Genomic DNA, 16729 nt, shown 5'->3' with positions numbered 1-16729 from the left:
GGGTGATCTTATTACAGCTAGATTACAGGTTAGCTGTGTCAGGATTAGTGTCCTGCTGTTACAGTGAGTAATATTTATGTGTCAGGAATGTTTTATGCAGAGATGTCAGAATTAATAGTGGGGATAAAGGAAGATACAGAACTTGCTGTACTTCTGCAGTTCTAAGCTCAGTCTTCCAGTACCTTGTCCAGAGGTTGGTTTGCCTTTAGCAACTGATGTCCCTCCCTAGAGTATTCTGCAATCTGATTATCTTTTCCTAGAAGAAACGATTTTCTTACTTTTAGCGACAACTTGTAAAAATGCTTTAAATCGCATTTTAAACTTGCTTTTTTTTTCCTGTTTCTGCTTTCCTTCCAATTAATGATTCAAGGTCCAACTGCATATCTATTTATTGATTTATGAATGCAAAGAGAACAGGGATATGACCTTTCCTCATCTGATGTGGCACATGTGTGTGATGTTTACTACTTTCCATGTGAGGATCTTATTTAAAAAAATCTCCCTGTACTTGAGCCTTTATCAGCTGAGCAAGACATGGAAAAGGATCCATTTCTACAGCTTCCTTGCCAGACTGTGGGGAATTAAGTTATCCTACAACTAAGACTGGAAACAGAGAAGGAGATTCGAATTTTCTTGTTAGAGAAACTAACACCAAGTGATTCTGTTTGAACCCACATGGCCAATTTTTGGTATTTATCCTCCTTATAAGACACAAGGCCTTGCTAAAAAGCATTTGGAGCAGTGGGACTGCATAAGAGATTTTCTCATCTGCACCATCCACATAATTTTCTGGTGTGTTTAAGAGTTTGTCCAAACACCCTGCCTAACACCAAACATCTGATGGAATGACAATACACTGTGATATTTGTTAAACACTTGGCCAAAACCCAGCTCTGTTAGGTAAGATCACTATAGTCATCTAATTCCTCCTCAGTCTGATGCAATGACACTAGCTAGTGTGCAAACATGAGCTGTCTTGATTTGTCTACAGTCTCTTTTTTTAATCCCTATTTTGTTTAATCAGTGATGCAAGTTACTTAATTTCTTTCAGACATTTTCTTGCGTATTCCTCCATCGTATGGCCAGGTAATTAGCAGCAACACATTTAAAGTTCTTGCTGTTCAGGTTATTAGAAGAGTTGGTTGATTCCAGTGAAATAATTGGTTGCATCTGAAGGTATCCTAAAGAAATTTGTTCTTTATATGATTAGATAGGTGTTTTGCATGAATATCTAAGTGTGGATTTCTGTCACCCTGCTTTCTCTTTGACGGCTGCTGCAGATGACTGTGTATGTGATTTGTAACCTTCCTGTCCTTTCTTACAGGATGACGTGAGGCAGAAAGTGCACCTGAATACCTTTGGCTTCTTCAAGGGTGGTTTCATGACAGTCAATGTCAGCAACCTTTCACTGAAGCCACCCCTGGGCTCTGATGACAAGAGCAGCTTATCAGTAAGTTGGAGTCCAAGAACTGCGTTAAGCTTCCTTAACTTAACAGATGCCTTAACTTTTTTGAGGTGTCAGATCTGAACTGATGGTGCTGCTAACTTTGCTCCCCATTGTGAGCCATTCATGAGGATAGGCATATTGTGAGACTTATCCTTGAGCACTGTCCATTCTGCTTTAAGGATAAACAGCAACTTACTAGATCCTCTGCTGAACTCCGTGCACGCATCTATAACCTGTGTTGAACATGGGTTTCCTAAGCAGTCCTCTGATATTCACACTGTTGTCCTGTGGTGTTGCAGTGCATCTTGTAATTGTTACATCAGCGAGTTTCCAGAACACCGACTGCCGTATTTTCAGAGGAATGCTACGTGTTATATAGCACATTATATTAGTGATTTTTAATAGACAGACTGAAATATTTAGGTAGAAACCAGATCTGTGTTCCTACATTTCTGTGCAGTCCAAACTCTTTAGTAATAAAAGTTGTTTTTGCTTGAGGAAAGCATTTAATATCTGGAAAAATACTGAAATAAGTTAAAAGGTTCAGGGACAGAAAGTACTCTAGTTTAGATTTGACTCAGTATATTCTTGGTGGATATGGATGAAACAGTTTATTATATTTGAATAATTTTTTGTCTCTAGCTAGGTAATGAGAAAAATAGTGCCTTAAATGTGGGTTAATTTATTTAGAGAGCAGTATCTTTGACTCGGTGGTGGCTTGGCTTCTGATACTACATGAACCTGAGCTGTTCTAATTTGACAGATTCTTCTCAATTGTCTCATAGGTGGGGTTCAGCTTGGATCGCACAAGGAACGATGGGTTCTCCACTTACCTGGTAAGAGGCATGAGTTACTTTTTGAAGCTGAGGACATCTCATAGTCTGTCTTACTCCAGGAATGGTTGGAAGAAATAAAAAAGGCAAAGGCTAGTGGGGGGAGAGCTTTAGACATGGGCAGGTTGTTAAGGATAATTCAGTTCTGGAACTTGTTGGAGTAAGAATGGTAACCTCTACCTGGGGGGGGAACATGTCCAATTTCCTATAAACAGGAGAGCACTTGAAAGATGTTTTGCTTGTATTACCAGGATGAAGAAGTGGATTACTGTATCTTGAAAAAGAAACCAGAGCAGGAGGTCTCTGTTGTAATCTTACTTCTGGACTTCAAAACTGAAGTGTGAGTAAATATTGTAAGCTACATTTTAAAGTTATTTCTCTATTTGAAGTTAACGTTACACTTGTGAAATTTCTTTAAGGGCTTGGAAAGCTGCTGTGCACGTGGTTTAACTTAATGGGTTGCATGAGAGTTGAGGTGAGAGTGAAAGAACAAAAATCTCAAGTGTAAAATGGTCCAAGAACTCTTACTCTGTGTTGGAGCTAAAAGGGGACGTAGGGCAAAAGAATCTCACCTTAATTGTGCTGAAGGCATGAACTTAAAGTCTTGGATCACTTCTGCAGCTCTTGCACTGAATATGTTGGTTTATTGTTTGTCCTGAATTATCTGTTTCATGGAAGTACCTCCGAGGCTGCGTTGCTTTCTTTTGCTAGAGCAGCTGTAACTGTGTGAAAACGTAATGAGGCCATCTCTACCGAAGGTGAATACACTCATTTTTCTTCAGCTGCTCTTGTAACTCTGTAGTGTGACTTCTCCCACAATGATCAGTTCAGTGCTGGGCTGCTGTAAGCCATGAAGTGGTGCTTGCCTGCTCTTTGTGGTTAAAAAAAAAAAGTCAAGTTGATTTTCCTTTATTAGGTATATGTAGGCTAGAACAGCCTCTTTATGACTGTTGATTTACTTTCACTTTGTATTCAACCCTCTTTCTTTATTTAGCGTGAAAGTACGGTTCTCTGCAGAAGCTGCTTCTTTGTTACCTAAAATTTCATTTGTGTCTGAAGAAAATGTTACTGCCTTAAGTACCAAATCGGTACAGACTTCCCATTCTGATAACAGTCCTGCGCAGACCAACCAAAATACAGACAGCAAAGGTAAGCCTGCTGGTCCTGGTAAGTGCTCTCACTGCTAGTTCCTAGTGAATGTGTGTTCTGCGTTTTCTTGAATTCTGGGGTCCCCTCGGGCTAGAACTTGATGTACAGTCTCATGTAAAACTGTGCACAGAGCTGCCTTTTGGGCTGGAGTCTCTCCTGCTCAGTCATTTGTGTTAGCCATTTGTGATGATCCACCAGAGACCTAATGTGGCTGTTGGAGACCTACAGTACCTGTGGAGAGGGATGAGGTACTTGATTGTCTTTTGCCTGGCAAAAAGGCAGCTGAGGGGGAACTTGGTAGCCACCAACTCTTAGTTGAAGGAAGGTTAGAAGGACAGTGATGCCAAGCTATTGTTAGTAACGGCACACAATGAAACCTGTGGTTGGTTCCCCCTTATGAAGTCTTGGGTGTCTCCAACTGAATGCTAGGAAGGAAGATAAGACTTTCCTAGATGGGTACTACAGCACTGCAGCAGATCATATGTGGAAGTTGTAGAACCTCCATCCTTTGAGGCTGTAAACATTGGACTAAAACAAAGCCAGGGCCAGTGTGATACAGTAGTGACACTAGGTGTGCTGTGAGAATTTGGATTACAAATCTCCACAGGTCCTTTCCAGCCAATGCTTCCATTAATTAATGATTTTCTTTAGATGAAGAGTTGAAATGTCGTCTGTTGCTTAGAAGCTATGGGGATGGAGAAGTGACCACCAGTAACCTCTGTTGGAGGCACAAGTCTTTTGGCTTCCAGACTCGCACACAAACCAGTTTTGTAAAACCATCAGAGCTGAAGTTAGCTCTGAACAGTTCATGTTATCTCTTCCCAGAACAGTTAGAAGTGTAGCAGTCTGAGCTGAAGCAGTATGAGTCTGTCTTGCCATGTCATGTTCGTAAGCTTTGATAGAGGTGAAAATTTTGCACCGCTATTCAAACAAGTCTCAAACTGAAGCTTTTTCCTTCCCCGTGGCTGATTAGGACTTGCATATGTTTGTCAGGCCGTGTATTAATGTCCAGATTAAGATTACTGAGTGCAATTAACGGTACTCGGTGATAACACTAAAAGTCATAGCTGCAGACTGTGTGAAACACGGCTGTACCCTGTGTCTGGTATAGGTCACCTGCCTCCTGCATCGCTCTAAGTGGAGGGGTTGGAAAGGTTTCTTGGGTAGGCTTTTGTAGGAGGTGTAATAGTAGAGGAGCCTATCCTAGCATTTGAGGATGCATTGAGAATGAATACTGCTTGTGGGAAGAGTCCTGGGAGAGTAAGGAGAGTCTGGTAAAGAGTCTCTGTTAATGATTATCTAGGAAACTGCCATGCAGGCAAGTGTAGGAAGATTTGAGTAAGGTACTGGCAATGTGTAAAAGGTGGTAGTCTACGAGGATGTCTGAATGCAAACACCCTAAATGTACCATTAATACTTTTGTCTCTAGATAAGAGGTCCAAACGAAGTACAACGCCATCCCAGGTGAGAAACTATCTGCTGTTCTCTTTCAGAAAGAACCTGGGGGAATATTCCAGTATAAGCTTAGCTAGAAAGTGGAGGTTTGTTTTTTTGGGGTTTTTTTCTCTTGCTCTCAGTCTCCACTGTAAATGTACAGAATGCAGTTTGGATTGTCTGGATGATGTAGCTAAATGTGGTGGTTACCTGCTTAAAAAATATATTCTAAGTCTCTCTTGTTTTTCCCAGAACGTGGTAGAACAAGAACATCCTGTTCACAATGACAGAGGAACTTTCTCATTTCAGGTAGGGTGTCTGTCAGTGTCTAGTCTTAATGCGTGCAGACAGTTCCTTCACTGTCGTGCTCTGAAAAGTGAAAGGCTGGTATAGATGCCTCTCTGATAGCTCAGTAAATTTTTCAGTGGACTCTTGTTAAGTGCTGGAAATCTCTTCAGGAGGTGTGGGAGCTGTTTTAAACTCTTTGTGGTTCAGCTCTTAATATCTTAGTCTGTGAGCCTCAGTGTATTAAAGCTTGCTGTGGTGCAGCCAGGCTTCTAACAACAAATAGCTGTGACCCTACGGGCTGACTTAAGAGGAAGCTACTCTGCGTGAAAAGAGATTAATGCTTTGCTTCGGTACCCTGGACACTTGTGGTTGTTGGTTGCTATCAAACAAATGCATTTCAAATTCTGTTACATGACACAAATCTCATTTCTATAGCTGTCGCAATTTGGGGGCGAAACAGAATAGCTGCTTATGCTTCAGGGCAAGCACAATCAAAATCTCGTGCTTCACCCTGTTAAACGCACGATGCTTCCTGTTATCTTTTCTCTGTCCTGAAGTAAGTTAAATGCTGATACCCGAAGGTCCTCAATACTCAGTATGGATTACCAGAGTGTGTAATCAGGTGGGCACAATGATTGGGCATCTTGAGTTCTGTTGGAACTTGAGGATAGGCTGGTATCCTCAGAACACTGTGTGTGCTGAAAGGAACCGACTGACTCTTCTCATGCTTCAGTAGAGGTGGCTTCTTACCAGGGCATCCCTGTTGTGAACGAGAAGAATGCTGACTTTCTTGTTCCTTCTTTTCAGTTTTTTTTCAACATCAGCTCTGATAACCAAGAAGGTCTCTACAGCCTGTATTTCCATAAATGTGTTATCAGCGAGGGGTCGACTCATGATCAGCGGCTGTTTACTCTTGATGTGAGTATAGCTTCTAAAGTGTCATTATCTCCTTCCCTTCGACTGGAATGGGCAGCTCTCAGTTCTAGCTTGTATACCCAGCACACACGGCACATGAGTGCATGGGTGGGGTGGGAAGTGATTCAGAGTTGTGCATTTAATCTCTCTGGTTTTCTGAAGGAAGCAACTACAGTAAGAAGAATAAAAATACTAGTTATGGAGCAATGTCTGGAAATCTACAGACCACATGTGGGCTGGGTTCAGTCTACACAGTTGTGACCAGAGGCTGTAATGAGATGGGAGCTAAACCAGCTGTTTGTGTTTTGCTGTGCTCAGAAATCACTACTTTTTCACACACAATTGCAGATATTAAGGCTGTTGCTGCCATCTGGATTATTGGTGTTTGTGAATTCAGTGGTTTTGTTTTTTCTGGTCTAATTAAAAATGTGTTTTTTGCAGTCTTAGATGCACATCTTAAATGTTACAGCAAATGTCTTATCTCTGTTACTATCCAAGGGTTCGGTCCTTTGCTCTTTTGAGCCAGGGTGCATTGTCACAGCTCAGGCTTTCCCTGTTTTCCTGTGCTCCTGCTGGCATCTGTGCTGGTGTATCGTGACCTATTCTGTAACGAATCCTCTCATTGACCAAGGCAGCTCTCAGGCCCTTGAACTGGTTTTTAACATGGTTGTACTGGTGCTACTGCAAGGGAAAAGCAGGGGAACATGTAGGTGATAAAACTTAGCAGTCCTAACCCAACTCATCCTGGACTGCTTTAAATCTGCTTCTCAAGCTGTATGTTTAGATGACCAAGTATTTGAATTGTTGTTTGTTGCTTTGACCCACTGAAGAAACGGGAAAGGAAGAAAGCCTGCATAACTAACATGCTTGGTTGTACGTAGAGATGCAGGGCAGTTTCAGTAGTGCAAACTAGTCCTGATGCTTTATTTTAATGAAATCCCAGCACATACAACCAAGCTGTTTAGGGGCATAAATAGGATGTTAAATAAAGCTTCTGTTTTCTCAGTCACAGGGCGATAGGTTTGCAGCAAAGTGCTTCCCTTCTCTTGACAGGTGAAGAAATCCACTGTAGTAAACCTAAGAGTGAGGTGTTCAGATTTGTATGATAATCCTCACCTAAAATCGGGCCTGTGCTAAAAAAAACCTGCTTGTTATGTAAGGTTGTAGATACTGTTTCTGAATCAAAGGTGGGCAACCTTTGGTATACCTTCTGAAGTTTGGTATAGAGAACAGCTATTCTTTGGGAAAATTACTTGGCCTTTCTGAATTACACTGTATAACTGAAGCACTGGAAGGAACCTCTGTCCTTTTCTGCTTTTCATGGAAATTAGTGTTGTGGGTATAACTTTGCAAAAATGTTTTGGGATTCTTGAAGATCAAAAGTTGCTTTTCTGTAAGAGTCTCATAACAGGCACCACTTCAGAAAAGCTAACTAAAGTGAGCAAACTTGATTGTGAACTGTAATTGTTAACTCTGTGCTTTAACAAAATGTTTTTTTCAACTGTACACATAATACACCTTTTAATATTCAGATAGAAATTACGGAAAAGAATCCTGAAAGCTACCTCTCAGCGGGTGAGATCCCACTGCCAAAACTTTACATTTCCATGGCTCTCTTCTTCTTCCTGTCTGGGACTGTATGGATCCACATACTTCGTAAGCGCAGGTAAGTGGACTCGCTCAGTGTCAGTGATCAGTGTGGGCTGTGTCGTGGTTTAACCTCAGTCAGCAACTAAGCACCACACAGCCACTCGCTCACCTCTCCCCTTCCACAGTGGAGTGGGGGAGAGAATCAGGGAAAAGCTAAATTAACTTGTGGGTTGAGATAAGAACAGTTTAATAATTGGAAATAAATGAAGTAAAATAAGGATACTAATACTATTAATAGTATGTAATGAAAATACTACTGCTAATGATAATAGATTCTCTTGAAGAGAAGAAGCTGGAAGCACAGGTGCAGTGTGAGAAACTGAAAACTTTGGCTTAATGTAAACATTGCTTAGCAACAACTTAAGTTATCAACATTCTCAGTACAAATCCAAAACACACCCTCTTACTGGCTACTGTGAGGAAAATTAACTCTATCCCAACCAAAATCAGCACAGTCTACCTTGTTTGATTTTTATTATTTATTCATCCTCTTATAATGCCCAATTCACAGTCAAATTTCATCCTTCAAATTTCCAAATCTGGCACAGTATTTTATGCCTAACACTTACAGTTTTTAGTTGAAAACAGCTGCTTGCCTCTGTATCTTTGCAGACTATGGATCTAAAGTTATTAAGTCTTATGTTAAGAAATTCATCTCGTTGTACATATTAGTTGCCAGAATATATTTCAATAAAGAGGAAATTCCTGTAGTTGATGACAAAAGGAGAAAGCTGTTTGAAAGTAACTTTAAATAACAAGAAAATCTTGATCATTTTACTTTCACGTGGAGGATGGCAGCTTATAGTAGTGGAGAGCCATAAACATGCTAATTGGAAACCATGCTTCTTACTCGTTAAAGTATAGCAACAGAAGCCAGGAGCACCTATGATTCCTCTCATTTAGTTGGAAGTGCACTTGCTGATCAGATTATTTGATAGTCTGGGGTTCACTTGGTGTTGAGTAGTGACTTGGGGACAGAGGATGGAGTAATAAGTGTTTTGAATTACATTTGGTAAATTTTCCAACTGTTAGGAACATCTTGCATACACAGATCATATGAATTACTACTTTTAATTAACCTAAGTATTAAAAATCAGAGCTGTAGTACATGTAGTTGGAATGTTTGGGATGTTGCAAAAAAATTGGACTGCAGCATTATAAAGGGAATCCTTTTACACTGATAGCTCAGCCTGGGAGTTACTGTTTAATATTTATAGATTTTTAAAGAACTACCCTTGGGAACTGATACTTTTACTGCTGGCTTTTAATTGATGCTCTTCCTTTTGTTTTTCATTTCCCAGAAATGATGTCTTCAAGATTCACTGGCTGATGGCAGCCCTCCCTTTCACAAAATCTCTGTCTTTAGTCTTCCATGCGGTACGTGTAACGGCTCTGCCTTCAGCTGTTCAGCTATGAAGTAGAAACATGGAATCCAGGGCATGCTGTTAGAGAAATCTGCTTGCGGAGGGGAGAATGGGAAGAGGAAGAGAAGTGTCTTTCATATGGAAGCATTGGAACTGAACTGCAGCTGTTTGGTGGAAGTGATTCAGCTTTCATCAGCAAATTCTGAGTTTAAATACAATCGAGATCATGGCCTGAAGTGGTGAAGCAAGCATGTGTGGGGGTTGGATAAGTTCCCTGAATTCTCATGTTTTGGCCATCTGAGGCTGACCTGAAAGCTTGAACTGTGGTGCTGCTTCAGCTACATGGCTTACAATAAATGTTAATAAATGGAAACCTTGATGAATGTTTGTGAAATTCAAGGGCACTACTCTAGGTGAAGTGTTACAGTGTACTGTAACGCACCTAACGTGATAAGCTTTAACACATTCAGTACATAAAGTCTTTGTTGAATTGTGTTGACTTTGCCCTTCTACTGGAAAGAGATTAAACAAAGGTAATGGCAGGCATTTATTCCTTCAATGTTTGTGCCAGCCATGATCTTCACCTCATGTTCATGGTAGGATAACTGCTACAAATGCTTTTGGAGCCTAGTGAATGTGGTTTCCAGTAAAGTGGAACTGGAGAGCCTCTAGTCACCTGATGCAACTGAACTTGAACAATGAAGGAATAAATAGGTTCCAAATGCAGTTGTTTAGTTAAGTGTGGGAGCTGTGTAGGAAGGAGGTAGATTGTGTGGGATTTCCTAAGTGTTAGTGGATATACAGCAAATAGAAATGACCTCACTGTTGCTGAACAAAACTAGAACACGTTGGGAGGAAGTATTCTCTGAGATGTTGCAGGGCTGAGTTTGTACCCACTGATTAGAAAATGAGACTTGGAGTGGTTGTCACCCGTGCCTGTAAGACAGGTCTGCTTGGGGTGCTGATGCACAGCTTGTCAGGTAACATACTGTATTTTCTGCTTCCAGATCGACTATCACTACATTTCTTCTCAGGGATTTCCTATTGAAGGCTGGGCTGTTGTTTATTACATCACTCACCTGTAAGTATGCCAGCAGATTGATGCAATACAGCCAAACAATGAGACTGAATTCCCTGTGGGGCTGCCCCTCTCCCAGCCTCCTGAGCGAACTGGAAAATTGCTCAATCTTTGGTACTGTGGTCTGAATTACAACAGTCAGCCTCGGGTGAAGGGGAAAGCTCTACTTACAGAAGGCAGCTGCAGAGAATTGGTACTTATCTGGGTGGAGGAGTAAAAGGAGAAGAAATGCTTTGCTTTTCTTTGTTCATACTAATATTCAAGTATCTAATTTGCTCTGGGTGTGAATAGTAAGAGGGTACAGCTGCCAGTGTTTTATCCTGTGAATGGATGATTCCCCCAGGAAAAGACTGCATATATTGACAGTTATGAATGCAGTGTAATACTGCTCTGTGATACACAATTGTAAGCAAGTACATCTGCTTCACTATCCCAGGATAAGCACTTGTCAAAATTACAAATAGCAAGGCAGTTGTTTGGGTTTGTGGCTTTACTGAGTGTAGGAGAGAACCTGGGCAGAAGAGGAAGTGTGATAAAATAGTCTCACTGCAGTGTCTGTTTCTCTTCCAGACTGAAGGGTGCTCTTCTGTTCATCACTATTGCCCTTATTGGCACAGGCTGGGCGTTCATTAAACACATCCTCTCAGATAAAGACAAAAAGATTTTCATGATTGTCATCCCACTTCAGGTGAGGACTGAGCTGTGTTGATCCTTCCTGTCTTGGGAGAGAGCTGCTTGTGGAAACTGTAAAAGGCTGTGAATCCTTCACAAAACACTGCGCAGTTACTGCTTGTGTAAGCCTGTTGGTTACAATTTCAGCTGAACTGGGATTTCCCGGGCCAGAAGTTACTTCTGTAATTTTTCTCGCTTTTCTCCCTGTGAGTATGAGAAGGGTGATGAAAAGGTGTCAGCAAACGAATAATTATCTAGAGGGTAGGTATATTGATGCTGGGACACAGCTTGGGCTGCAGAACAGCACTAAGTACTAAGCAGAGAAATTACATGAAAGTTATAATTTCTGAAATGCTTGCTAAATGGGCTTAAGGGAAAAAAAAATGGGGTAGAGGGGGAATTGGGACCTGTAGATCCATTGCATCTAAGGGAAACTTTCCCAGTTTATTCACAGTGGTTAGTGCTTGTCTCCCACTCCAGGAACTGAAGTAAATAGGGGGGCAACACTTCTACTTTTTGTAGACAGAACAGCTTTTTGCCTTTACAGATGGCATCCTTTACCTAGCTGCAAAACCAGAAGTATGTAATTAGTGTTTGAGGTCAGGTATGGAGTACAGAACGTGGTCAGCGACCAGTTTGAATGATCAGCTTAATTAAGAAGAATGTGTTTAGAATGTTTGTCTGTGCGTACGCGGAGTCTTGTTTCTGTGTTTTCATAAATAGCTTTTGCTCCTTTTTCCCTACTGATACAGTAGATTCAGCATAGCATACAACAAAAAGGACTGCGTACTTTCTGAATGTCAGCAGAATTAAGTTCCAGTCAGTTTTATTTCCTGTAAAGATGCTGCTGAACGCGTGACTCTCTTGACACAGAGCTGCAGAAGAATTATGGATATTCCTGAATGGGCTCTTTCTGCAACTGTGGGACAGGTTTTGCTGAATCGGCAACCCACATGTAGTATCTCCTTGGGAAGCTGCTCAAACCATTAAGCATGTCTTGTTCTGTAGGTCCTGGCAAATGTGGCGTACATCATCATAGAGTCGACAGAAGAGGGGACAACGGAATATGGCCTGTGGAAAGAAATCCTCTTCCTGGTAGACTTGCTGTGTTGTGGAGCCATCCTATTTCCAGTGGTATGGTGAGTCACTGTATGTGTTGTGTTGTTTCTGGGCCCTGATGGCTTGAGCTATTTCTGAACTGATGAGTATTGACTGCTACTTAGATCTAAAGATCCTGACAAAGCAAAAAAAGTCACCCCCTTGGAGCCAAGCATTCTGTTAGCTTCTTAAACTGTGTCAGTCTTAACACTTTGATCTTGTGTTGTGGAAGATACTTGCTTTGGGGATGTCAGAGGGACAATAAGGTAAGGTGGGTGGCAATTCTAAGTGTGGCCACTATAGGTGCTCTTAAAACTGGGAATTTTGCAGAAGTGCCAACTCTCTTACGTGGGAAACAGGATTTTGCTTTACTGACTGAGGTTAGAAACTAGGCTGTTAAATTCTAAAACAATAGTGCTGTCTAAGATCAGTGCTGCCTTCAAGCAGTGTAGCTGCATTTTTACTTGACTGTTTAGAAGAAATAATCCCATGGGGAGCGTTTCCCTGCACTTCCTTCCACTCTACTTGGCAAGGAATAATGTTGGTTCTATAAAACTCGACCAAAACACAGATAATTCAGATAAACACTATTGTTGCTTCTTGCCAGTTAGTCAGAACATTTATCTTCTAAATACATTTTAGTCTTAATTGGATAAACAGCTGGCTATGAAGGAGCTTCTGGCTCCTTGGTTAGTAAACAGAATATTCTTCTTTTTCTCCAGTATTTCCTTCTGAAATGCAGAATGAATATAAATGTGTCTAGTAAACATCATCTCTCAAGAGTGTAACTCTTGAGTGTTTCAGAGAACTGTTTCGTAATGCGTGTGTGTGTAAAGAAACACGTGTTACTTAGTAGATGGGAGTAAGCCTCAGCTTGGCTGTGAGGGTGGGTTTCAGCTGTCCTTACCTTCCCAGGTATCATCTCTGTAAGGGCAAAAGCTCACACAGTCCTGGTGGCCTTCTGCCAAGGCTGGGAAATGTCTTCCAAGAATTTTGCACTACCCACTTGTCCCTTCCCCTACTGTAGTCAAAATGCTGCAGCTCTTCTGAGGTTGACAGCATTTGGTTGTGATAAATAAAACTACAGGAATATTGACTTTAATTGTGGAGAGACCGATTTCCTATGATAAAGGTGACTTTTACAGTCACAGCTCTTACTACGTAATGCTAGAAGCAGAGTATTGCAGGATGGTTTGGGTTGGAAGGGACCTTAAAGATCATCTAGTTCCAACCCCTCTGCCATGGGCAGGGACACCTTCCATAGACCAGGTTGCTCCAAGCCTCATCCAGCCTGGCCTTGGACAATTCCAGGGATCCACAGCTTCCCTGGGCAACCTGTCCCAGTGCATCCCCACTCTCTCCAGGAAGAATTTCTTCCTGATGTCCAATCTCAATCTCCCTCTTTCTGTTTAAACCTCTTACTCCCTGCCCTTGTAAAAAGTTGCCTTGTGAAAAAGCCCCCCCAAGCTTTCTTATAGCCCTTTCCAGTGCCTGGGGAGCCTACAGGGTCTCCCTGGAGCCTTCTCTTCTCCAGGCTGAACAAGCCAAATTCTCACAGCCTGTGAAATCTGTGTCCTACTTCGTGATGCACTGGTACAAAACTTGGTTTCCATAAAGGAACTGTATCTGAAGAACAAATGCATTTGGTTGAACTGTCCTGTAACTGTTTATAGTGTGCAACCAGTGTTCCTGCATTGTCATGGTACCAATGTAAGCTGGCAGGGAAGCCCAGGACACAAAATCCTGCCCTGTTTTCATCTGGATAGTGTCACTGAGCTGGTGGGATGACTCGTGAGCAAGGTGACTAAGACTTGGCCCTTGAATTTACATTCCTGCAGGGTAGCTTCTGTTACATAAGTTGCCCATGTAGACATGTAAGCTGTAATCAAGTATTTAAATGAAAAGAGCTTAAAAGAGCAGTAAGATGCCAAATGCTTGGCAGTGCTCTGAATAGTAGCTCAGCTTAATTGTACAAGTGGAAAGCATTGTGCTGGAAAATGCCCCAGTTTCTCACTCTGCTCCCTCCCTCCCACAAAGCTTTCTGTAGGCTGAAATAGGCATTAGCAATCGGCTTTCTTAATCACAAGGAGATACAGATACTTGAACTAACTGCCTGAGCCAGCAAGATGGGGGTGAAATACATCCAGTGCTTGGCAGGCTAAGCGCTGTTAATCATGAGCATAGCCCAGCCATAAAGAGCTAACAAAACTTGTCAGGGTTCTAGAGGGCTGCAGTGAAAAGAGTGCAAAAGCTCATCTACTCTTTATTTTTCAGGTCAATAAGACATTTACAGGAGGCATCAGCAACAGATGGGAAAGGCAAGTAACCCATAATAACTTGTTTTATGCTACATGCCACAAAATAATGCTGTAATTTCATGCCAGCATTGCAAACACATGACACTGACTGAAAAATATGTAAACGAAAACTAGAAATCTGCACTGTATTGTTGTCACACTGCTGCTTTTCCTCAGTGGGTTCACAGGAATTGAATTCATAGCCAAATTGCTTTGACTATGAGAACTCGTTCTCTGGTACTTGCACAGTTCTGAGCTAGACATGACATCTAGAGCAAATCATCTTTACAGGTAGGTGACCTTTTCTAAGGCTTGAGTGTTCAGAAGCAGAACTAGAAATGAATTCCAGAATTGCTGACTATTAGTCAAAATAGATCCCCTTATTTCAGTTTCTGCAGAAGTCTGTTCCTGCCAGACTGGAGGGAAACAAGCCCCATTAGGAAACAAGCAATAAGTTGCCATGCAGCCTAACGGAGTTCATAGAATCACAGAATCACTGGGTTGGAAAAGACCTTAGAGATCATCCAGTCCAACCGTATCTGTCCACCACTAAACCATATCTCTCAGCACCTCATCCACCCGTCTCTTAAACACATCCAGGGATGGTGACTCCACCACCTCCCTGGGCAGCCTATTCCAGTGTGTGATAACCCTTTCGGTGAAGAACTTCTTCCTTACATCCAATCTAAACCTCCCCTGGCGCAGCTTGAGTCCATTCCCCCCCGTCCGATCATCTGTCATTAGGGAGAAGAGACCAACACCCACTTCTGCACAACCTCCTTTCAGGGAGTTGTAGGCAGTGATCAGGTCTCCTCTCAGCCTCCTCTTCTCAAGGCTAAACAAGCCCAGTTCCCTCAGTCGCTGAGTCGAGTTCTTGACTTGTCCGTGTTTGTACAACAGTGTAAGGGACTGCGTGTGTAAAGTCACGTTATGTTTATGGTAGCAGTGAAAAGGAGATGGTGGATGGAAAGCCAACCCAAGTTTGTCTTCTGTAGTGTGTGCTTTTCTCACCTTATCCACTTGCTTCCTCTGAGTTAGTTCCTGGGCTGCAGAGTCAAGCCAGGGAGCATAGCACTGGCTTCCTTTAGAAGCAGGCAGCCATTCCAGTATTCTGCCATGCGATGGCTGACCCTCCTTGAAAGTTTTTTGTAGAAGGTCCTTTGTTGGCAACATCCTTTCAGCTAACATCCTTTCAGCTCAGTCTTGTCCAGTAACTCTTGTTCCTCCTTTCTGGAGACAGCCTCCTATACTTCTTCCAGCCATTTTTTCCTGGTTTCCACTGAGGCACTTGCATTTCAGTGCAGATTGCCTCTGTAGTTTAGTGGGTGAGGACTAAAACTGGGCACTGAACTCACTTCTGTTCAGGCCACAGATTAGGTCTTTTCTTGCCATCTGTTAAAGTGAAACAATAATTAAGGTGAGCCCAGCATTTTTGAGATTCAAAGTTGTTAAAAAACCCAAACAAGAACCATACACGCACACAAAAAACCACAACACCCCAAACCTAAGGGGGGAAAATATATTAAAATCTAATAGAAACCAGTGGAAAAGAGGACAGCGTTGATGATGTGACAAGTGTTATCGGTAGCTTTCTCATCAGTGTGTTCACATGGGTTCTGTGACATTCACTGATTAATTTGTTTTGCCTTCTGCACTGAGCGTATGTTCTGGAGTATTTATGCCCTTACTGTTACAAAGTGTCCTGGTTTAACCCCAGCCAGCAACTCGGCACCGCACAGCCACTTGCTCGCTCCCCCCACGGAGGAATGGGAGAGAGAATCAAAGGAATAAAAGTGAGAAAACTGCATGTTGAGATAAAGGCAGTTTAATAGGTAAAGCAAAAGCTGTGCACCAAGCAAAGCAAACTAAGGAATCCTTCACCACATTCCATTGGCAAGCCTGTTTTCAGCCAACCCCAGGAAAGCAGGGTTCCATCACATGTAACGTGGGTTACTTGGGAAGACAAATGACATAACTCCAGAAGTAACCCCTTTTCTCCCCTGATTTATATGCTGAGCGTGATGTCATACGGTCTGGAATATCCTTTTGGTCAGTTGGAGTCAGCTGTGCCCCCTCCCAACTTTCTGTGTACCCCCAGCCTCCTCGCGGGTGGGGTGGGGTGAGGAGCAGAAAAGGCCCTGACGCTGGGTAAGCACCACTCAGCGATACGGAAAGTCTTGCTGTATTAACACTGCTTTCAGCACAAATCCAAAAGGCAGCCCCACGCCAGCTACTGTGAAGAAAATTAACTCTCTCCCAGCCAAAACCAGCACTCAAAGTCTGCTTAAATTTAGCTGCTCCTTGAAGCAGTCTCTATTCTGAACTGACTTCAGGTACCTACAGCCTGTTTCTTGGCTGAAGCCACCGTGTGTGACTGCAGGTAGAGGTCAGCTTTCTTGTCACTCAGGCAGAACTGCTGGGTGGCACTGGAGCCTGGGACTGCTCGGACAGGGAGCGCTCAGCAGGTAACGCTCACAGAGACACAAACACCCTAAATCGGTGTG

General features: G+C 42.4%; 1 protein-coding gene across 1 annotated transcript in view; it reads left to right on the top strand.

Annotated features, from left to right (window-relative positions):
* Positions 1-1324: 1324 nt before the first annotated feature.
* GPR107 (G protein-coupled receptor 107) overlaps positions 1325-16729 on the top strand; it is a gene marked incomplete at its 5' end in the record, with an annotated part of 30644 nt that continues 15239 nt past the window's right edge. Inside the window, 13 exons of the mRNA XM_010147666.1 lie at positions 1325-1450; positions 2233-2283; positions 2532-2620; positions 3275-3429; positions 4859-4893; positions 5116-5172; positions 5959-6069; positions 7599-7732; positions 9018-9093; positions 10088-10161; positions 10729-10846; positions 11839-11969; positions 14203-14246. Coding sequence (XP_010145968.1) covers positions 1325-1450; positions 2233-2283; positions 2532-2620; positions 3275-3429; positions 4859-4893; positions 5116-5172; positions 5959-6069; positions 7599-7732; positions 9018-9093; positions 10088-10161; positions 10729-10846; positions 11839-11969; positions 14203-14246 — 1201 coding nt within the window. The remainder of the gene's footprint in view (positions 1451-2232; positions 2284-2531; positions 2621-3274; positions 3430-4858; positions 4894-5115; positions 5173-5958; positions 6070-7598; positions 7733-9017; positions 9094-10087; positions 10162-10728; positions 10847-11838; positions 11970-14202; positions 14247-16729) is intronic.

The sequence above is a fragment of the Eurypyga helias genome, unplaced genomic scaffold (genome assembly GCF_000690775.1).
Source record: "Eurypyga helias isolate BGI_N326 unplaced genomic scaffold, ASM69077v1 scaffold12872, whole genome shotgun sequence".
Classification (NCBI taxonomy): domain Eukaryota; kingdom Metazoa; phylum Chordata; class Aves; order Eurypygiformes; family Eurypygidae; genus Eurypyga; species Eurypyga helias.
The sequence above is the reverse complement of the archived record's forward strand: the minus strand, read 5'-3'. Positions and strand labels throughout refer to the sequence as shown.